The sequence below is a fragment of the Cyprinus carpio genome, chromosome A10, assembly GCF_018340385.1.
Source record: "Cyprinus carpio isolate SPL01 chromosome A10, ASM1834038v1, whole genome shotgun sequence".
Taxonomy (NCBI): Eukaryota; Metazoa; Chordata; class Actinopteri; order Cypriniformes; family Cyprinidae; genus Cyprinus; species Cyprinus carpio.
The window spans coordinates 18,521,456-18,545,201 of record NC_056581.1 but is presented as its reverse complement, the minus strand read 5'-3'; the positions used below and the strand labels follow the sequence as shown (position 1 = coordinate 18,545,201).

The window sequence follows — 23,746 nt, the reverse complement described above, 5'->3', positions numbered from 1 at the left end:
CACTCTTCATGCCCTTGGTATGAACCGGTATGCAAATTTGGGTTAATACTGGTAGCTATTTTGGTATTTTTGTTTATCTATTCATCTATACTTTTACAAGCTTCAGATGAACTCTTTAATTTCATCTTACAGAAACGATTTGAATAGGAAAAACAAGGCCTAATATTATATGCTTCCAGTATCGGCCTAAAAATACAAATGCTGATCATTCAAAATAATGATAATGATTGTTTACTCATATATTATGCACTCTCCTAGTTTGTTCATTTTGAGTGAAATTGCTACTGTGTGAGAGTGAAGTCACTGCAGTCTGTTTTTCTCTTCTCCATTTTTATGCCATTTAGTGCATTGACAACATTCGCTGCAATGGCTTGATGACCAGCGTGTTTGAGGACAACTCCAAAGTCACTGTGCCACACATGATCAAGTAAAACACACTCACTCCAGTGTTATTTTATTATTATTTATATTCATATATATATATGTGTATATATATATATATATATATATATATATATATTTTTTTTTTTTTTTTTTTTTTATATATATAAATATTTTGAATTATACTTCTGTTTAGCTTTTTATTTATTTTTAAGTTTAGTTTTAGTAATTCAACTTAATTTATTTAATTTCTAATTTTCTTTATTTTTATTCAAATTCAGATTTATTTATTAATACAAATACATATATTTGTTATAAAAACATATTTTATTTTATAATAAACATGTATGTATTTAACATAAATATGCTTGATTTTAAATGAATATTTATTTACATTCCTAAACGCACACACACTAATAGACACATATATAATTATATATGTTAAATATTTTTGATTTTTTATTATTTTATTTTTTTTTTTTATTATTTAGAATTTTTTATTTAAATACAGTAAAAACATTTATTTTAAATTAATTACAAATAAGTTAAGACAAATATAAAAACAAATGTTTCTTAAAAATATAAATAAGATTTTATTTGTTTAAAATAAAAATCTATTTATTTAAAATGTATTTACAAAAATTTTTTTTTTTACTTTTTTTAAGTTAGCTGCCAAGACACCATTTCTAATTTTCATTATAATTTAAGATTTTTATCTAATATTCACATTTTATTTCATTTCAGCATAATTCCAATAATAGAAAAAAACTTAATAGTTTGTTTTAATTTTAACACAGAATTAGCATAGATGAATTAAGCATAAATAGTTAATAGTTTAATAATTTGCTCGTTCGTGTCTGCAGGTCTGACGCCCGACTGCACAAAGACGATGTGGACATCTGCTTCAGTAAGACGCTGAACTCCTGCAAAGTGCCACAGATCCGTTACGCCAGCGTGGAGAGACTCCTGGAACGACTGACCGACCTGCGCTTCCTGTCCATCGACTTCCTCAACACCTTCCTCCACACCTACCGCATCTTCACCACCGCTGCTGTCGTGATGGACAAACTGGCCGACATCTACAAGAAACCCTTCACGTCTATACCTGTCAGGTTAGAGTACCCCACACTCTAGCAGCTTTTTTTTTCGTCCAGTGCAAAGGAAATGCAAAAAAGATTTATTTAATCGTTGTTTTTCTTCTAATTGTTTTGTTTGACTGTCACACATTCAAAACACGTTCTTAATCCTTTTCTGATGTGATGATTGTGAGACCCTTAATTTGAAGCTCATTTTGAGTTTGTAAACTGCCAGGTTTGGAATAAATATACATTTTTATTACTCAGCAAGGATGTATCAAACTGATAAAAAATGTATCAATAATAATAATAATAATAACTGATCAAATAATTATCTTTTTTTTTTCAAACTGGAGTAATGCCTGCTGAAAATAAAGCAAACTGATCAAAAAGCGCAGGTATTTGTAATGTTTTCTAATAATAATCATAATAATTATAAAATAATTACAATTTTAATTTTTAAATAGAGATAGAAATAGAGCAATGTCATGACAGCAAATAATTAAAAAACTAAATATATCTTATGTTTTAACCGTTCTCTGTTTATTATTAATATTTAATATGTATTATTATTATTATTATTATTAAATAGTATTTTAATAATCTTTTTTGGAAAATGTAAAAAATTACTGACCACAAATTATTGAATGGTTATTAATTAATGGAATATTAGGTGTGTGACTAAGAATCATTTTTGATATTCAATTCATCTTTGAATTATTTCTTTGATTAATCAGTTTTCAATTAGATGCAAATACAAATGAGATTTTCCGCATTTTACTGAAAAACCATGTTATTCAATGATATGCCAAATTCAAACATGCAAACTGAAGGCATTCAATTAAAAAAGCAAATGTAATCCTCCAGTATATGTGCGTGAAATCTTAAACATATATAAAATGCAAATAAAATCCTTTTCTTTCATTATGGGTTTAATACACAAAACCCTCACTTTAGCTGCACACAAATGTTATATTTTAGATCCATCTGTGTGAATACAGACCACAGAACTCACTCTGTTCCCACAATCCTCCTGTTCCTCCCTCACTGTCACTCGCAGGGTTCAGTATCATTCGTCCGACCGTTTGTCCATCACCTCCATCTGTCCAGACTACAGCCTGAAGATCACAAGGCTTGCGCTGGACCAGTCCAAGTAACTCATCACCCGTCTCTCCCTGTGTCTCTTTTTGATTTTCATGGGGACTTTTTCCCCCGTGTCCTTTGTGACTTTATTTTCCCTCATGTCCATTCTTATTAGCAGTTAATCAGGTTTGTTGTCATAATTTAGTTTTTCATGATAATTTTCCACCCTCTTTCTGATCCTTAAGAGTTATACAGGTTGTATTTGCTATTGTACATTTAAAGTATTATATACAGTCATGTGAAAAAGAAAGGACACTCTACTGAATTCCATGATTTTCCCTTCCCAGATTGATAGCAGCAACAATTGCTTCTCTAAGGTCATTGCTGATGTCTTTCCTCTTTGGCATTGTGTTAACACACACCTGAACTTGCGGGTGATCAGTTAATCAAAGGCATTTGATTAGCAGTGCCTATCATAAATAATGACACATGATATGTCATACTGTATGTTGTTCATCTGAGGTTTTATTTTTTTTTTCAAATATTGAGACCTGCCAAGGACCAGATGATTTTTTTTATCATGTCCTGATACAGAAAAACCAACCTTTGTTTTTCACATGACTGTATGTAAATGAGCTCTGTTAGGATGATAGATAAATAATAGATAGATCTGGTTGTGCACTGCATTTATTTACTTGTTTCCATCTTACGCTGATGGCTCAGGTCCCTTGAGCTTTTCTTCGCTACCAACCAAGGCACCTGGAGTGGAGAGCACCTGAACAACAAATCCCCACGGCTCTCTCGCAAGTTCTCCTCTCCTCCGCCCGTCTCCATCCCCTCACGCACCTCTTCCCCCATCCACCCCCGGAAGCTGTCCCTCAGCTCTCCTGTGAGCTCTAAGGGTGGCGCGTTGGATCTGTCGACGGCATCTTTCTCTGCGGCCGGCAGCCCGACGTCTCCCTACAACCCCCTCGTCACCTCCCCTCCACCCACCTGCACCAAGGCCCCTCTGGACCTCAGCCGGGGCCCCAGCTCTCCAGAGCTCAGCCCCTCCACCCCAGAGGAGGGCGGGGAGCTGCCTCGTATAGACGCCTTCTGCGGGAAGCTGCGACGGAGTATTCGACGAGGTGAGTGTTGTGGATCTGCTAACATTTAGTTGCAAATTCACACCATATTGGATGGATAGAAAATCAGATATGTGTCCCTGGAGCACAAAAGCAGTCTTAAGTCTCTGGGGTATATTTGTAGTAATAGCCAAAAATACATTGTATTGGTCAAAATTATAGATTTTTCTTTGATGCCAAAAATCATTAGGATATTCATGTTCCATGAAAATATTTTGTACATTTCTCACATAAATATATTAAAGCTTAATTTTTTATTAGTAATATGCATTGCTAGAGAATACATTTGGACAGATGTAGAGGCAATTTTCTCAGTATTTTGATTTTTTTGCACCCTCAGATTCCAGATATTCAAATAGTTGTATCTCGGTCAAATATTGTCCTCCTAACAAACCATACATCAATGGAAAGCTTAATTATTCAGCTTTCAGATGATGCATAAACCTCTATTTCGAAAAATTGACACCTATGACTGGTTTTGTGGTCCATGGTCACATATATGAATAGACGAATAGACAGACAGACATACAGAAACGTAGCTAGATACACCATATGGACAAAAGTATTGAGACACCTGCCCATTTAATGATATTGCATTCTAAAAACACAGACATTAATATGGAGCTAGTCCCCGCTTTGCAGCTATATCAGCTTCCACTCTTCAGCAAAGGCTTTCCACAAGATTTTGGAGCGTTTCTGTGGGAATTTTTGTATATTCATCCAGTAGGGCATTTGTGAGGTCAGGCACTGATGTTGGACAAGAAAGCCTGGCTCATAATCTCTGTTCCAGTTCATGCCAAAGGCGTTTGATGTGGTTAAAGTCATGGCAGTCAAGATCTTCCACACCAAACTCGTCCAACCATGTCTTTATGCACCTTGCTTTGTGCACTGGGGCACAGTCATGCTGGAATAGAAAATGGCCTTTTCCAAACTGTTCCCACACAGTTGAAAGCAAAACATTGTCCAGAATGTCCTGGTATGCTTCTCATTAAGATTTCCCATAATTGGAAATAAGAGGCCTACAGTAGCCCAACCCCTGAAAAAACACCCCATACCTTTATTCCTCCTCCCCTTAATACCTGACAGTTAGCACAGTGCATTCAGGCACTAAATGTAAATGTTCAGACTTGCCCATCACACAGCTGATCTGAATATCATGAACGGACTTATTGCAAAAGTGACAAAGGTGAATTCACTGTGCTCCTCAGAACGACCCATTTTTTCACAAGTGTTTGAAAAAGCAGACTGCATGGCTAGGTGTTTGATTTTATACACCTGTGGCAAAGGGTCAGATTGAAACACCTTAATTCAATTATTAAGAGGCGCATCCCAATATTTTTTGTCCATATAGTGAAGATAGATGCATGACTGATGTTGTATGATTTTCCTGACAGCTGTACTGGAGTCGGTATCATTGGATAAGTTCATTCCTGAGACGCCCACGTCCAGTGATTCTGGAGACATGTCTCCGTGCCATTCACCGTCCACCCCGCGACACCTCCGCTACCGACCACCTACAGGTACTGCTCTCTCACTCTTATATTTTCATTGTGGATGTGTACCCCGCTATTAATCCGCTAAAAAACATAATTTATTGTTAGATTTTTAAACCAAATTTAATAGGACGTTTTTATACTATACCTTTAAAAAATTTACTCTAAAAGTCAAAGTTTGAACACAATTGACTGAATGTTTTTTATTTGAATTACATTTTTATTTCATTCATTCATTTTTGTAAATGGATTAGTTGGACTGGATAGTGCAGGAAAGGCATAAATCAAAGTCCAGCAAATTAACTTCTTCAGTACTGTTTAAAAAGCATGGCAAAATGCACCTTGTGAAGTTGGATTAGTTTAATTACAATAAACAGTCTGCATGGATTGGGAAAAAGGATTTGAATGTTTGCAAAATGCATTCTCAGGTAACAAAAATATGTTCTAAAAATGTTTTGTTAATGTTCCCATTAAGTTATGAAAACGATATCTCTGAAAGTTTGAAAATGCTTTTTTTTTCCCTCTTGTATATACGTATGTTAAAGGAACATTCCATTTTGTAATTTTGCAAACATTATGGGAACGTTACTTTTGAATGTTCCCTGAACATTCTGAGATGTAACATTTAAAAAAAAAAACGTTAGACAAACATCCAACTAAAATGTTTTAGAAGAAAAACGTTCCATGAAGGATGTATAAATAATGTTTTTTTGTTAATGTTTTGAGAACATTTGAATGAACATTCTATTAATGTTACTGGAAGATCGTTCGGCAGAATGTTTGCCAAAGTTTAGCGAACATCCCCGTGTTGGCTGGATTCATCTCATGTTTCAAAACAAGAAAATCAGATTTTGCATGATATGGTGACTTCATAGGTCAGTCTCCCGATGGCTCCCGCTGTGCCATGTCCCCCGCGTCCGCTTTGGCATTTGCAACGGCGGAGGTTGGAAAAGGAGGCCGCAAGGTTAGGTGACACTGATGGGGTTGGACAGCTGCCCTCGCCGCTGAAACACATCTCCCTTCGGGTCTTTGAGGAGTCGTGACACGGCTCTGGGGAAGCTTTCATGTCCTCATCTAACAGAATTCTCCTACTGTCTCTCATTCAGGATTTACCAACCCTGAGAAATCGTATGATAAGGAGTTCCTCATCCGCAGGGCCGCCACCAACAGGGTGCTCAACGTCCTGCGCCACTGGGTTTCCAAACACTCGCAGGTTTGTTGACTTTCCAGCCTGACATTTTATTCCCAATGCCCTGCCCTTGAGTGATTTATCAGTCATAATAGAGAGGGGTTGTTTACATTGCATTATAGGTAACCTATTATGCCACTTTTTACAAGATGTAAAATAAGTCTCTAAGAGTGTGTATGTGAAGTTTTAGCTCAAAATACCCCACAGATAATTTTTTATAGCTTGTTAAAATATCCACTTTTAGGGTATGAGCCAAAATGCGCTGTCTTGTGTTTGTCCCTTTAAATGCAAATGAGCTGGTGCTCCTGTCTCCCTTTTCAGAAGTGGGTGGAGCTTCAAGATCTCATGCTCTGCCAAAACAGTACAATCTCATGTAATCGGACTGTACTGTGCAGTAAATGTGCGTTTATGAATTACACAGACGGGGAGCACGGCACGATAAAAATAACGACAGTCCCATGGTGCACATCACATTATGAGCTTGACAAATTCAAGCGGTAAACTTCCCATTGCTTTCATATGCAATTTTTAACTACCACGTTCCTATTTACGATCATTCTGGTAGCAAGTGAAAACAGCATCAGTGAAAACAGGCAGAGACAATGGTAGCTTTAGCAACATTAGCCTTACAGAGAGCCAAGAAAACAAAATATGACGTGTGATGCTTACTTTGTCTAGAGATGACGCTCGCGCACGAAGCGTTGGTATCGATCCCTCTTTCAGAAGCAACCTTTGCACAACTCCAGCACTGAACTGACCTTCGTTTGTGGGGTAGTCCAGTGTTAAATGATTAGCACAAACATATAGGACTTTTCCGTTTTTTTCCCTGAGACATTTCCTTCGAAAATTAAATTGAACCACTGTGTCCTCAGTGGTGTATGGAGATCTATGGAAATCTCTCTCGTTTGGAGAGACTGTTTATTATTTATTGGGATTATTAAAAAATGATTGGGTGGATTTTTACATTTTTAGGCTGGTTGCTTTCACACACTGTGGCCACACAACTTTGTTCAAACAACTTAGTGATTTTTGCATAATAGGTCACCTTTAAGTCAAGACACAAGAGGTAAACAGGGTTAAAATGTTAACTAATAGATATCACCATACTTCCCCAGTTGATTAATCAATTATATTGTATTACAGGTTTTCTTGAAAGTTATGTTTAAATATGCAAATTATGAGTTATCTAATTAAATATGCACTCATTTGCATACATTTCCAGAACATAAATCTAAACATTGGATATAGTTTTATTTGTTGATATATTAAAGGTTTTTACAGAAGGGATTTGGGATTTCTCAACAGCCATATAAATCAGCCAAATGATATATAAACAAACCCTACAGTAAAACCCTTCAGAATATAAATATTAATAAAACTGTAATGTTTGGTGTATGTAAATGCTGCTGAAATGGAGAAAAAAAATGTTTTGATAAAACTAACAAAATAAAAATGTAAATGTATATTTTGTATGTTTTAGTCTGAAGGAAACTTGTCTCCACCACAGAATAAAAAAATAAAAACCTAATTGTGATAATTATTATTATTTTTAAATCTCACAATTATTACTGTTTTGCTCACAATTTTGAGAACTGTTCATTGCAAAATATAAAGAAAAGGCTGAATTGTGAGATAAAGTTGCAATAAATAATAAATAGAATTGTGCGGGGGAAAAAAAAGTCAAAATTGCAAGATAAGATGTAAACTTGCGATTCTGGGGAAAAAAAAGTCAGAATTGTGAGATGTAAACTTGCAGTTTCAAGAAAAAAAGGACACAATCACAAGATAAAAAAGTCACAATTACCATTTTATTATTTTATTCCATGGTGGAAACAAGACATGCAATGGAAGCAAAATACTCCAAAATCTCAAAATTGACAAGTACTTGAAAAACAATGGCTTTGCTTGTATTGTATTGCCTTTTTTTGCATCTCATCTCTAAATATAATCCTCCATTTACTCTAAATCTTTCTGTTTTTGGTTGTTCTCAACTGGTTTTGTGTCTGGAGAGTATTGATTTGTGATCCAACATAGTACCAAAATTGTTTATTGTACTAAAGCACACAAAACATCCTTAAACTCAAACAGTTGATTTACACTGCTATTCCACTTATGCATGATTATATGATTATTAGCTGCATTTTTTTTTGATTTGCATTTAGTATGTGACCCTATCAGGACACACCTGCGGCCCACCAGTTTCAAACAGCTGCTGTGACATGTCTCACACCTCACAAACGTAGTCTTTGTCAGACCTGCTTTGCCCTTCAGTCTTTCATCGTGTGCAGTAGTGACTGTGCTGAAATGTCAGCGGACCCCCGAGGGCCCCGTGCTGTTACCTGTCAGGAACAGAGCAGCATATCACTTTGCACTACAGCTACATGCATCCAGTCAAATCTGTTCCATCTTTAGTGTGCAGATCATTTGCAGGAGCTGGTGGTTAATTTATTGTAGTAGGTACCATACTTTTGGCTCACAGCGGTTTTAGTAAGCAGTCATTTAGTGGATGCTTTTATCTCCAATCGACCAATATGAGTATTTCAATGGCTGATACTCTCGTACTTTAGAACTATATTTTAAATTGTTATATATTAAAATGATATATAAAAGTACTATATAAATAAAATTTTCTTTCATATTTACTCAAAATTCTCTAATATGGAATTCAAAAATTTATTTAAATCAACTTAATTTAAATCAATTTAAATCAATCGTTCAAAAGTTTGGTGTCAGTAAGATATATATATTAATACATTTAATCAAGGATGCAGAAGATTGGTCAAATTTGACAGTAAAGACAGTTGTAATATTAAAATAATTAAATTTTAAATAGTTGAAATACTACTTTAAATAAATGCTGTTCATCTGAACTTATTCAAAGAACCCTGAGAAGAAAAAAAAGGTATGTATGTTTGTTTATATAAATATGTATGAGGAAGAATATATTTATTATTGATTGATAAATTTTTTTTTTGCGCAGCATATCAGCATTATAGAATGATTTCTGAAGGATCATGTGACACTGAAGACTGGAGTAATGATGCTGAAAATACAGCTTTGATCACAGAAATAAAATACATTTTAGAATATAATAAAATAGAAAATAGTTGAAATAGAATAGAAATTGTAATAATATTTCACAACATTGCTGTTTTTACTGTATATTTGATCACATAAATGCAGGCTTGGTGAGCAGAAGATATGTCTTTGAAAAACATAAAAAAAATCTTACTGGCCCCAAACTTCTGAACAGCAGTTACATTAAATTAATTTAACCTGTGCATGCACACAAACACCATTTTTGGTGTTTACTCACTCAGAGAGGACCAAAAAACATGTTCATGACAGGATGTTCATGTCTGTTCTTCTGCAGTAATGGTTGGGTCACGTTTACATACATGGAGTGCATAAATTAAAGGAACATCCTCCCTGAAGCATTGTGTTTGTCTTTGTAGGACTTTGAGATGAACGCAGAGCTGACGACGGCTGTGATCGCTCTGCTGGAGGAGGTGCTGCGAGATCCAGATCTTCTGCCGCAGGAGAGGAAGGCCGCAGCTAATATACTGAGGTGACACACCATCAATCTGAAATCAGACTGCATTTGTGTGCATCAGTTGCATGAGTGATAAATCTGTAAAAATCTGGTAGAATTATTTTGATGTCTCACTGAAAGGTGAGATAGATCACCTAAAATGTTTTATCGTCTACTCACCCTTGTATTAGTTAAAACACCTCCACTAGCATTCAAAAGTTTGAGTTTGGTAAAAAAAAAAAGAGTAGTACTATGCAATATCATTGCAATTTCAAATAACTATTTTCCATGTGAATATTGTTACGCATTGGTTGTAATAAGAAATCTACTCTGGAACAGAGTTAAATGAGAAATACTTGTAGACCATAGAGAAACACAACCAAACGAAGCGTCAACTAAGACAAAGACTAATGGAAAACTCAGGGTTTAAAATGCATGGATGAAACAATGGGGCTAATGAGATAATTAGTTAAGACCAGGTGAACGAAATGACTACCCTTACCAAAAAGTAGTATACTTCAAGTTTATTTATTTATATTACTTGTAAGTGTACTGTTTCAATACTCCTTGGGACTAAATTGGCCCACTTTCTAGTATATAAAAGTATACTTTAATTATAACAGTAGCAAACTTTGAGTACACAACTAGTTTACTAGTTTACTACTATGTTTGTAGTTTGTACTGCATTTATACTAAAAGTGAACTTATAGGTATACTGACAGTTTACTAATTAAATACTTTGCACACTTTGAAGTATAGTTTCAGTAAACTACTAGTTTAGTAGTTTTATACTGCAAGTATACTCATGAGTTTTCTTTAAGTGAACTTTATATCATACTTTAAGTATACTACTATGTCCCTATTTAGGTTTTAATTTGTATATATTTTGTTATTTGAATATCTGAACATAACAAAACATACAATGAAAGAACAGGGTATCTGCTTGTAAACAAAATAATTTTATTCTAGCTTCATGCATTCTTTTTTTGAACACTTTAACGTGGGTAAGTTTAATAAAAAAAAATAAAGAAATATTTTTTACTATATAAACATTTTGAACAAAAAGCTGAAAAAAAGATTATGAATTGGATTCAGAATGATAATCAAAACGTAGATGGAGTCAATCAACACCCCAAAGCTTGACTGTAATTATTACCTCTTCATCAGTCAACATTTCAGATGATCGTGTTAGATTACATGTGTTAGTATCTGCTGTTTCTTTTTCTTCTTCACTTGTGTTTATTTGGAAATTCTGTGCAGAAGATGTGTACTAGCGCCCTCTACAGTATAACAATGAAAACACGGATTCTAGGAGCACAAGTATAGCTCAAATATATTTAGACTTTTTGTAAGTATAAGTCAAGTATACTTAAATGACATTTTAAGTATATTTCTTAGGAGTACCTAAATCCCATTTCTGATAAGTACATAAAAAGTAAACTAAAAGCATACTTTCCTATTTTTTAGTTTAATAGTTTACTTTTATTATTTCAGTTGAATAAAATTCTTTTTCTTATACTTATAGAAAACATACATGTTACTAATGTTTTCTAAAATGTATTTTATTAGTGTGATGCGGTGATTTATTTTTGTAATAATTTATGGGTTATTAAGTGTTGAATGATCCTTCCGAAATCATTCTAATATTCTGATTTAATTATTATCAATGTTGAAAACAGTTACTATTTTAGTGAAAACCATGAAACATTTTTTCAGGATTATTTAATTGATAGAAAGTTGAAAAGAACAGCATTTATTTGAAATAGAATCTTTTGTAACATTAGACATGTCTTCACTGTAACTTTTGATCAATTTATTGCATCTTTGCTGAATAAAAGTATACATTTCTTTCAAAAGAAAATCTTCACTGTAACTTTTGATCAATTTATTGGATTTGGGGTAAATCTATGGAATTTAAATGATAAAATATTTAATTAATTAGTAACTTTATTACTGTTGTATAAATAATTAACTCTTTCCCCACTAGCATGTTTGAAAAAAGCTGCCAGCCACCGCCAGCGATTTTGATGATTTTCTCTAAAATCTGATGGCCTCCAGTATATTTTGCTGTATATTTAAATATTTGAATATGCAATACACCAAAATAAAGATCAGAGCCTCTACTTAATTTTTTTTTTATTCTAGCTTAATGAATTATTTTTTTTTTTTTTATCAACACTTGAATATAGGTAGGTTTCATAAAATTGTATAGTTTTGAGCAAAATCGTGAGAAAATCAAATTTTTATCAAAAACTACATCTGGATGATATTCAGTATGATTATCAAAGCATAAATCCAGTAAATCGCTTCCATCAACCCCTCCAAAGCTTGCACAGACATATACAACTTCCTGGATCAACATTTTACTCCGTAACATTACGCAGTTTTCATTTATATGCTGTCTATTGCCGATGATCGCATTATTTGTCATATTTGTCATATCTGTTTACATAAGAGATCGCTCGTTTCTCCGTCCTGTTCACGTGTGTTTTTGTTCAGGAGGTTTTGTACTCGTTCAGAAGATGTGTAATAGCGCCCTCGAGTGTATAACAGTAAAAACACGAAAAGCATTGAAAACTCGTCTTTGGCGGGGAAGCGTTGTCTTCTAAAAGACGAGATAACTCGTCAGTGGCAGGGAAAGAGTTAAATGACAGAATTTTAACTCCATTAATAATGTTCATTTTTCCTCAGTGCGCTTTCTCAAGAAGAGCAAGATGATTCACAGTTGAAGATTGAGGATATTGTGCACATGGTTAGTGTGACTGCATCACTGAAGTCTCCCTGGTTTGTGTGCATAGATGTATTTCATTCATTTTTCATTTTATTCATACGTTTTCTTTAGTCCGACTGTGCGAGAGTCGAATCCTTTGAGTCGCTGTCAGCGATGGAACTAGCAGAACAAATCACTCTACTGGACCATATTGTGTTCCGGAACATTCCATATGAGTGAGTGTATCACCGGAGCAACAATAAGTACTTTAGAGCGCTTTAGTATTAAACTGATGGTGATATAAACTGCAGAATGTCTGATAAAGGTGTTTGAATTTCCAGGGAGTTTCTTGGTCAAGGCTGGATGAAAATGGACAAAAATGAAAGGACTCCATACATTATGAAGACCAGTCAGCACTTCAATGATGTGGGCAAAAATTTTAACTGTAAACATACACTACCAGTCAAAAGTTTGGACACGCCTAATCATATTTTAAAATAATAGTGACTCACGCTTTTGGTATAAAAGATGTTGAAAATCATGAGAAACACAACTTATCATCACAAATATTTAATTAAAGACTCCTGGGATTGTCATTTCAATAATTTAATGGCACAATTGCGTGTTCGCAGTTTTCTGATGTTGATTAACATAAGTAATTCAATTCAATTCAATTCAAGTTTATTTGTATAGCGCTTTTTACGATAAAAATCATTGCAAAGCAACTTTACAGAAAATTAAGTTTCTACAATATTTAGTAGTAATAATTGTTTTATTTATTAAAACATTTTTTATTGTTATATTATCATTATAATTAGTAGCAGTAGTAGTGTTATTATATTAATTATAAAATTATAAAATAAAGACAGATATCTTACAATTATAAATTACAGTTATACTCAGAAACATGCAGCACATGAGCTATACAATTATTTAAATCAATTGCAGACATGGATTGAATAATTGCATTTAGCTATATCTAGATAATCATGCAGCATGAACAAAACTTATTTTCAGCATTTGTTAGTTAATTTAAACATTTTACTAATTTTTTTTAAATCAAACATGAACTAACATGAACAAACAATGAAGAATTGTACTTTTATTAGCTAACATTATCATCGATTAATAAATGTTGTGAAAAATATCATGTTAATTGTCAGTTCATGTTAGCTAATGCATTAACTAATGTTAACGTATAGGGCATTATTGTAATTATTTATTTTTTTATTGATAAGCAAAAATATTGTACTAACAAGAGTACATATAATCAAACATGTCGGGGTAGATCTATATGGAAATACATAAACATATGCACAAATACATGCAAGTTAGTAAGTAAATACACATTTACATAATTACAAAAATCTTGTACATATTAAACAGCTGCAAAGTTCTTATTGTGTTCAAGTTTTTACTTCTGAATATTGTTTCCAAATATATTATAATATCAATTTTAAATTGTTCAAAGATTGGCATTTTTTCATTCCAATTAACTTTTTGTCAATTATAATTATAATTAAATCAAATAAAAACACAAAACTTCACCACAAAATAAAAAAACATTTTAGTATAACAGCAGCTTCTACAAAATTAACAAGAATTTTAGCTTTTCTTTTTAAATAACTAATTTTATTGTGGGTTCTCTCCAAAAAAAAAAAAATAAATAAATAAATAAAATAAAATAAATAGTTAGCTTTTCATCAATTCACGAACCCCTGCTGTTCCTCCAGCACGTTATCACATCTTTAAGCCTGAAAAAGACAACATTAAACAGCATTTGCATGCGTTTAAATGTAAATGTGGTGTGAGTGAGTCAGTATAACTTCTTTTTTTTTTTTTTTCTCGAACATTTGACAGCCCTAGTTTAAATGAATTTTTTTTTTTTTCTCGAACAGATGAGTAATCTGGTGGCGTCTCAGATCATGGCTCATGCAGACGTGTGAAAGTGGCTGGCAGTGGCTGATATATGCCGCTGTCTTAACAACTACAACGGCGTCTTGGAGATCACATCCGCACTGAACCGCAGCGCCATCTACAGGTTAAAGAAGACTTGGGTCAAGGTTTGCAAACAGGTGAGTCGAGAAAGCCACACAGATTACATAGGATTGTAAACTAGGGTGAGCATGCGTCCTCTTCCTGGCCGGGATTTCTAAACTGCTAAAATGTCTGGGTTTTGCCTTTGTTTTCCTGTTGAAATGTTCTCTGCAGTCCTCGTACATTATATGTACGTGTATTTGCTTTGCTTTGATCGTTTTCTGTAGATCACACACAACGATTGGTTAGTTATGTACAATGCCGTCATACTATGCATGTGCAATGCCTGCATGCATGCTTAAATGGTTCATTACGATTATTTTGCTCAGAAATATGATCACAATTATTGTAATTTTTACATTTCATCAAAATTATTGACCTTTCACATAAGCACAGATCAAGAGAATGTCAACTTGCATGGTTTGCTTGCAGATTTAGGCCTCAAACAGCGCAAACGGCCAAGAGAAAGAAAATAAGACTTGCTGTATTACACTTTTATTTGAGCAGAATATCTCAATAAAAACTCCTACTTACATATTTGCTGATGTTTTCAGATCATGAGCGCTTTTTCCATAATGCAGAAGGAGCGTGTGCTTATAGTTGCCAGGTTGTGAAGCTGAAGTAAACAACTGGGAAGAAAATGTATCAGTTTATGATAAAAGCTCTGATTGGGGGATTCACACTCTTGAAATCTGGCGAATGCAAGCTTGTGGAGGCTTCTTACCAATGCAAGATTATGCATATGCCATAAAAACCTTTTCAGGATAAATAACAAGTGGGCAAATATCACAGATGATTATGCGTAATAAATCAAGAGAAGCAGAAATCCTGTTCATGATTAAAATACGATTCATTGTGCAGGCCTTGGTCAAAATATTTTTCAGTCATTACCTTAAGCAAGTTTGAAAAAAATTAAAATCCAGAGAAATCCTGGCCAGGACAGGAAAAATGACGAATGGTCACCCTATGTAAACAAACATGGTATTTGTGATTTTTGTGCATGTTATTAATTTTAACCATGTGGGATTAGACCAAGGCGCTTATGGACAGACTGCAGAAGATAGTTTCATCTGAAGGGAGGTTTAAGAACCTGAGGGAAACTCTGAAAAAGTAAGTTTGAGTTTGTTAGATTTACACATGATATAAATATATATATGATTTTATACTAAGAGAGATATTTGATCTGCAGCTGTAACCCTCCGTGTGTGCCCTATCTGGGCATGTACCTGACGGATTTGGCGTTTATCGAGGAAGGAACGCCAAACTTCACAGAGGAGGGTCTCGTCAACTTCTCTAAAATGAGGATGGTATTTACACAATCCTCCGATTTACATGGAAATTGTTTGTAGGACGTCACATCTCAGGGTTTTGAAAGACATCTGTAAACCTGTCTTCAAATGTCTGTTTGTTGTTTTTCACAGATCTCACACATAATACGAGAGATCCGACAGTTTCAGCAGGCGCCCTACAGGATAGATCTGCAACCCAAGGTACTGTCTGAACATATAGTGGCCTTATGGTAAATATGGTACAGTAGCTTTATAGCTTTAAGACTGTCAATTTATGTTACATATCGCTGTTTTTTTTTCTCAGGTAACACAGTTCCTCCTCGATAAGACTCTTGTAATGGACGAGGACACACTTTATGAATTATCTCTTAAGATTGAGCCTAGACTCCCTCCTGCCAATTAAACCTGATGATAATGTTTACACCAGACTCAGATTTAAAGTAAGAAACCTTTTACAGTCAGTTTGTGGGAATCTAAACTTACATCTGAACTGAAGTCTGTCCACTATAGAAACGACAACCTATCCATATATTTACTTCATTCCATGTAATTTTGTGTCATAATTATTCTTTTTTTTTTTTTTGCTGTAAACTCAGGTTTAAATGTGCCTTTTTGTAAAATATTATGTACAGTTATAATATTTCATAGAACTTATTTCTATCATGATGCATTTTAATAACAATTTGATAATCTTTGTTTTTACCTGAATGCAAAATATCAGTTCCATTTTTAAAGTTTGATCATTCCCTTACTATAATCAGAATCATATTTGTATGCTTGCAAACGTCTGTTCAGATGTCAAGAAATGAACTGTTGATGTTCATTGGTCCAATTTTGACAAGCAAGTTTCTCAATCCCTCCTCCATTATAATCTGCCCACATGTATGAGACTCATGTCAATACTTTGATCCACTGGAGTTTGCTGAAATGTCAAAGTGTAACCAAGCATGTTTACAGTTTATCAAAAGAAATATGTTTATACGCTTTTGTTATATGTTAATATTAGGTATCATCTGTTTACACAGCAGGTCAGCTGCATTTTGCCACGAGGCTGCATTTGCTCATTTAGCATGTTTTTGTTTGAAGAAATGTTTGATGTTTTTGGCATGTGTTTGCATGAATCTCTACTTAGTCATATTCTTAATTAATATTTTTATTTTTTGTCTCTAACTTTTGGCTTAACAATAGCTATTTATATTATTCAAAGCATTTGATACATATATTCTACACTTAGACACCCTTCAAAAAAAATTTGATGGTAATGCCAAAGTAATTTTGTACTGATTTATTACCATATCCATGTACTATGGTATTTACATGGCACTCCACGCTATGGTACCATACCATGTCCAGAAAAGATACTTTCTGGTTAATGCAGAAGAAGTGGTTTATTGTTGATTTTAATATGGGCAGGGAATCATTCACCAGTTTACAGTTTTTGGTTGTTTTCTTAAAGTTTACTCCACCCAGCTGTACTGTGACAGTATTACATTTTACACAGTGTTTCAGAGTTTCTACGTGTGCATTTAAGTCTGTTTTGTACAAAGAGAAATAGAGTATTGTTGTTTAAATCAAACATGGGTTCAGCAGAATGTGTGCAGTGTCCTGTTTATTTATTAGGGTATATATATTATTTTAACTTGTATTTGGAAAAAGTAGTTTAGTAAACATTAGGCAGCCCTGCTTGGTTGTTATTTTTTTCAAATAATGCTGTCAACCAATGCACACTTCCTAAAGGAGTGTCTTTACCTCTTTTCATAAATGAATTCACATCTTTTTTCAGTCATTGACATAAATGTGCTGTACATCTATCCATGATGTAGCTGTAACTAATGAAATAAACAGTTTTTTTGTCTTATCTTCTGTATGCTTGTTTTCCATTATTCATTTAAAAGATTAATTATAGCAAAAGATCCTTTAGATAATCAGCCTATGTTTTTATCATTCTAGCCAGCTATCTTGCTGCCTGTCTGTGCATCTAAAAGTTACTTGATAATGGGATAAAACTGTGATTAAAGAAGTTTTCTAGATGTCCACTTAAGACCTGTCCTACGTACTGCTAAGACTAAGAAGTTTTAAAGAGCTGGTAGTGGTTCTATTTAAGAGGCTGAGTATAGTGCAAAATGCTGGACTATGGCGGCAGGTCTCAAGGACAAGTCGGACGACAGACATGGGTTATGACCTGGCATTTACGTGGAAGAGGATTGGCCATCAGGTCCGCTTCTAATCCCATATCCTGGGAGGAGCGCCAGCTTCCCTCACAGACTGTGTGCTTCCTGACACAGCCTACTGTAACAGAGGAGACTCTACAGGTAAAACTCTCTTCTCTTATATTATTTGCTCACAAAAATCACTTTAATGTCAATATTTATCCAGAGAAAACTTTAATTAAATTGCAAATGCTGGATGCAAAGTAGCAAGTCAACGATCAACTGTTTTATTTGCTTGGATATTTACTTATTTAATAACAGAGTGCACTGTAATTTATATTTGGTATATCTTTTAATTATTTTTCTCATTTGGTATGTTGTATTGAATGAATGTAAAATAGATTGCAGATACCTATATAAGACAGGTAACCATTTCAACAGGAATCATTTGTTGGAATCACTGTGCCATCTTTAAGGACGTTAAACAGTAGTTTATCTTATTTAGTAGTATTCTCCAAACATTCTGGACTAATCAGTGATTTAGAATCGTAAAAATCCCCAACAACTCCACTGAGAGATAGACATTAAACCACAGTCAAGTGCTGACAGGCCACCTGCTTGGAAGTATCACAGAGTGTTCATGGTTTTGCTGTATAATGTAGATCTGAGTTCAAGCTGCCAGATTCTGGTTGGGTCTTGTGTACGCTTGTGTGACCTGTTCAGAATGTCATGTCAGAGCACGAGGACTCAGAGTAGACTGGTGCCAGTTGGGGCTCTGTTCCAAACACTTCATGTAGTCTGCTAGTCTATTAATAAGACTTTCACTTTTAGAGTCCAGTTGCAGTGTCAAAAGGACTTTGTCAAGGATGTCACCAAATGTTAAAGTTTAAGAAGAAAAACAAATATTGATTGACCAACTTTAGGGTTTCCAAATTGTAGAGGTGTATTTGAAATGGATTTGATGTGTTCTTTTGACAAAAATGTTTGGATTGACTACAAAACTATGCCTTAAATTTAGGACAATATAGGACTATAGTGTTAAAAATAAGTATTTACTGCTATGATCATTGTGAAAAACTTGCCACCTTGTTCTACCAGTGCTGATCCCGTCAGAACTTTTTGACAAGAAACGGTGTGAAGATGGCAAGCTCATTCGCCAAGGTGATGTCGAGCCGTACCACTGGCTTGCTCATGGCGAGCCTTGGAGCTGGTGCTGTGGCAACCGGTTACTTAATGAGCGATAATGCTGCCGCCTCTGCAGATCAGAGGAGGAAACTCTACCCTCCCAGGTAGGCACTGAAGGCAATAATGATAATATTGCATAAAATATAGCTAGTCTGTGTTTAATAAATATCTAGACTTGCTTTATAATTACCATTTGTCCCTTAACACATTGCTAATGTAGTAATCATGTCAGAATAAAATGCATGAGAAGCTAATAAGATTTTAACATTCAACAAATGCACCCAGAAGGGCGAGGTACTTTCTTTTCCATTAGCTTACTTGCACCTGTTCTGTAATGGAAAAAAAAATATGATCAGATGGTCATAATGTACAATATGATGAAGTATCACATGTTAACTGAGTGAAAGGTAAAAGGGTGGGAACATGACACTTATGTCCTGTCCCTCATGTCACCTTATTTGCACTACTCTAATAGATGCCAAAGATCAAATCAGATCAGCATTCCAGGATTTAAGTTTCTTAAAGGGGCCAACTTTGAAGAGAGTTTCTCTTTTAGGGTGATCAAAAAACAACAACCATCAATCGAGAAACCACAATAACTGTTTCTGATCAGTCAGTCTCCTGTTACATTCCTGTATATTTTGGATTAAGGCCTGGTTCACAAGAAGTTCATCTGCCTCAAAAATGCCTCTCTCATTCTTTGCAATCCTCTAAGTCCACACTGACTTAATCCTGGACAAATCATCAGGTAGTAGTCCACTATAAAGTCCTCACTAGTGTAGTCTCACGATTTGACCAAATCACTTCAACAAGTGTGCCATGTGAGCCAGAGCCAATTCTGAATGCAAATAGTGAATGAGTTGTACAGTCTTAAAGCAGTAGATAGAAATTACTTTCTGTAGTGCTCCCTGTTGCATTACTGTACTGCTGAACACATTCTTCATTCCAACAAGAATGCCATGGGGCATGATAGCCAACAATTGGGACATCACTTTCCTCTTAGTAATCACTTCCACAGGCTCTAGGTCTAACCCAAAGACAGAACATGACTAAAGATGTGACTTTGTGTTCCTCAACAGTGCTGACTACCCTGACCTTCGCAAACACAACAACTGCATGGCCAGTGCACTGACCCCAGCCATCTATGCCAAACTGAGGGACAAGATCACCCCGAACAACTGGACTCTTGACCAGTGCATTCAGACTGGTGTGGACAACCCTGGTCATCCCTTCATCAAGACAGTTGGGATGGTCGCTGGCGATGAGGAGAGCTATGAGGTACAGCAACACATTCAAACTACCTCATGCTTTTCTTTTAATGTGACATCCAACTTCTCTTCCCAAGGTTGTTTTGTTCAAACCTTGATGAAAAGACCAGCTGGTCAACAGCATGCGTTGTGTTTGGGATGCTGGCTTCTTAACCAGCTTAACTGGCAAAACTTCCTTGACCATCCTGCTTCGCCAGAATGACCTAGTTTTGCTGGTTAAGGGTACAACTATGTTGGTCTGCTAACTATACCACCACTAAACTAAATAAACCAGCTTGGCCAAATCTAATTTATTATTGTATAAGCTGAATTCTTCTGCAAGTTCTGGCTTTGCCTCTCCTGTCTTTTCAAGGTAATGATGTGCAAACTAATCTAGAGAAACCAACCTTGACTCCTCTGCTGAATGATGTTGCAGGTGTTTGCTGAAATCTTTGATCCTGTAATCAAGGACAGACACAATGGCTATGACCCAAGGACCATGAAGCATCCCACTGACCTGGATGCCTCCAAGGTGCACGTCTGTTTTTATTTCTTCATGCAAAATGAGTTTCTCAAATTTCCATTTAATTCTATTTTATATCAACATTACCTGATTGTTCTATATCTTCCAGATCCATTCAGGCGTGTTTGATGATCACTACGTCCTGTCCTCCCGTGTGCGCACAGGCCGCAGTATCCGTGGCCTCAGCCTTCCCCCTGCCTGCAGCCGCTCTGAGCGACGTGAAGTCGAAAGGGTCACGGTCCAGGCCTTGGCTGGCCTGAAGGGAGACCTCTCTGGTCGTTACTACAGCCTGACTGAAATGACTGAAGAAGAGCAGCAAAGACTTATCGATGTGAGTTGCTTCCATAAAGCTTTTTCAGTCATGGGATACTTTGGTCCCAACAGGTTTCTAGGTAAAGTGTTTGGTTGATAATGTGATTGGGTTTAACTGAGTTGCTTCCACACATCATGATACTGAACTCTTCCTTTCATGCTGGCATGGCTTAGGAGCATTTTCTTTTTGACAAGCCTGTGTCTCCTTTGCTCACTGCATCTGGGATGGCCAGGGACTGGCCAGATGCTCGAGGGATATGGTAAGGCTACAGGGAGAGAAAACAAGCCATGGCAGTACAACCCCAAACAGTCCCCACTCTTTAGTCCTAGACCCTTCTTCCTATCTTCCGTGTTTTTTGTAGGTTGCATTTGACTCAAGACGTGTTCCAAGTGTCTGGTCTTCCTCTTATTCTGTGATCCTCCTCCAGTTCCACCTTTTCTTCCTTTCATCCTTCTGTAGGACCACTTCCTGTTTGACAAACCTGTTTCCCCCTTGTTGACTTGTGCCTTTATGGCCCGTGACTGGCCAGATGCAAGAGGCATCTGGTATGGCTTTAGGAAGTTCTTGGCATGATTTGGTCACCTTTTGTGTAACTAACAAGATATGTCACAATATAAATATTCTCACATTTGCCTGCAAGTAAAGAACTGCATTTAGATAAAACATATTCATATGTAGCTTTAATGCTAGATTGAATGCATGACATAGGATACTTCTGCAAGATACTCTTGATTCATAAAACAAAAAGGACTTGCTGGCATGACTGACGGTAGAGTACAGAGCTCCTTTTTGTCTCTTAAACATCCAATCATTTGCAAGCATAACAATGACAAGACATTCTTAATATGGATCAATGAGGAAGACCACACCCGTGTCATCTCCATGGAGAAGGGTGGCAACATGAAAAGGGTGTTTGAGAGGTTCTGCAGAGGACTCAAACAGGTAAAACCACACCTCCTTCATACTTTTAACCATTAACCGACTTATCTGGAGTTGTCCTTTAAGGTTAATGTCTTCCATCTTTTGGACAGGTAGAACACTTGATTCAGGAGAGAGGCTGGGAGTTTATGTGGAATGAACGTCTTGGCTACATCTTAACCTGCCCATCCAACCTGGGCACCGGCCTCAGGGCTGGAGTACATGTCCGCTTGCCAAAGCTCAGCAAGGTAACAATAATTACCTTTATCTTATAGTGAGAGCTTTTAGATATAAGGTATATCCAGTGTTGAAAACTGTCTAATGGAAACAATTGCCTGTAGGACCCTCGCTTTGGCAAGATCCTGGAAAACTTGCGGCTTCAGAAGCGTGGCACTGGAGGTGTGGACACAGCTGCAGTGGGTGATACTTTCGACATCTCAAACCTTGACCGTCTGGGCAGATCCGAGGTAGGTCATTCAAAACCAGTGAGTTAAATACATGGAGTTTTACATGTATAAGATTCTTAAGCTCTGGTGTGACTCTGCTTCTCTTTACCAGGTGGAACTGGTGCAGCTAGTCATCGATGGTGTCAACTACCTTATTGAGTGTGAAAAGAGGCTGGAAAAGGGCCAGGATATCAAAATCCCTGCCCCCATCCAACAGTCTAGGAAGTGAGCAATGCTCTTTTAATGAAGGATGGACAAAGCAAGAGAAACATGGACACTCCTTCAACTAATCCCAAAACCGAAGGTCTTATATGTATAGAAAGCTCAATAAAATAAACCCTAAAACTACAAATGCTTTCTTATTTCTTTGCAACATTAACATTATGTGCATGCACTGAGCAACTTATAGAACGCTGCCATTACAATCAACAAAAAATGATTTGCTTGGTAGCAGTGTAAAGAGCTTCTTTTGTTATAACAGAAATGTATCTAGTTTTGTAACGTTGCTTGCTTGCAGTGTAGACATCTTATGTTGCTACCAGAAACTTTTTACTCTAAAGTATTTAGCAGCAGGATGTTACTAACAAAGTCACACACAGTTGCTCTGATGTTATAGACAGTGAGTTTATCATATCAACATTTAGATAAGGTTCTAGAAACCCAGTAAATGGACACATGGTATGGTCAATGCACTGTAATTCCAAGCAAAGTTTGGTTTTTGTGAATGAGTTGATGGACTTTTTGAGCATTTATTTATGTTTTTTTTGTTTTGTCTCAATTTAGATTTTTAGGTATATGTTTTTTTGTCATCTGAGGAGTTGTTATAGCAAAAAAATCTTTATACACTATGTAAGCACAGTCTTTGTCCAAACATTATAAAGTGCAGAAAGGCCCAACCTTCTTAACACAATGGTTTAAACTGTTATTAATTTAACGCCAGACACTGGCCTCCCATCGTTAGACAGACTAATCCAGTGAGGCTAATTCTCCATTTAGAGCTGCTTAGTGCCGTATCTAATATTGCTAATCTTTGTTCTATACTTAAGCGAG

At 35.6% G+C, this 23,746-nt stretch overlaps 2 protein-coding genes across 3 annotated transcripts in view; both read left to right on the top strand.

Moving 5' to 3' along the window:
* LOC109090606 (ras-specific guanine nucleotide-releasing factor 2-like) overlaps window positions 1–17,772 on the top strand; it is a 33,868-nt gene extending 16,096 nt beyond the window's left edge. Inside the window, 15 exon segments of the mRNA XM_042765619.1 lie at window positions 345–427; window positions 1,245–1,493; window positions 3,264–3,667; window positions 5,059–5,184; window positions 6,033–6,121; window positions 6,239–6,370; window positions 9,802–9,914; window positions 12,570–12,630; window positions 12,721–12,824; window positions 12,930–13,014; window positions 14,487–14,663; window positions 15,656–15,735; window positions 15,815–15,932; window positions 16,047–16,115; window positions 16,219–17,772. Of these exon segments, the coding sequence (XP_042621553.1) occupies window positions 345–427; window positions 1,245–1,493; window positions 3,264–3,667; window positions 5,059–5,184; window positions 6,033–6,121; window positions 6,239–6,370; window positions 9,802–9,914; window positions 12,570–12,630; window positions 12,721–12,824; window positions 12,930–13,014; window positions 14,487–14,663; window positions 15,656–15,735; window positions 15,815–15,932; window positions 16,047–16,115; window positions 16,219–16,317 (1,989 nt within the window). The 3' untranslated portion in view covers window positions 16,318–17,772.
* Window positions 17,773–18,071: 299 nt separating this feature from the next.
* ckmt2a (creatine kinase, mitochondrial 2a (sarcomeric)) lies at window positions 18,072–23,048 on the top strand. 2 transcript variants are annotated; one of them, XM_042765618.1, is made up of 10 exons: window positions 18,072–18,226; window positions 19,163–19,353; window positions 20,329–20,527; window positions 20,933–21,028; window positions 21,129–21,350; window positions 21,506–21,591; window positions 22,151–22,274; window positions 22,364–22,498; window positions 22,592–22,717; window positions 22,809–23,048. In XM_042765618.1, exons 2-10 carry the CDS (start codon window positions 19,205–19,207, stop codon window positions 22,923–22,925), a joined length of 1,254 nt encoding a protein of 417 aa, XP_042621552.1. In that variant the 5' UTR covers window positions 18,072–18,226; window positions 19,163–19,204; the 3' UTR covers window positions 22,926–23,048. The 2 variants fall into 2 exon arrangements, with proteins under 2 accessions (XP_042621552.1, XP_042621551.1); XM_042765617.1 differs by lacking the exon at window positions 21,506–21,591 and adding an exon at window positions 21,792–21,877 and having other exon boundaries at window positions 18,073–18,226.
* Window positions 23,049–23,746: the final 698 nt, after the last annotated feature.

Coding starts and splice junctions, on each gene's coding strand:
- ckmt2a (XM_042765618.1), top strand. CDS start 19,205: ATGGCAAGCTCATTCGCCAAGGTGATGTCGAGCCGTACCACTGGCTTG. Junction 21,351..21,505: donor AGCAGCAAAGACTTATCGAT/GTGAGTTGCTTC, acceptor GGCATGGCTTAG/GAGCATTTTCTTTTTGACAA. Junction 22,718..22,808: donor ACCGTCTGGGCAGATCCGAG/GTAGGTCATTCA, acceptor TCTCTTTACCAG/GTGGAACTGGTGCAGCTAGT.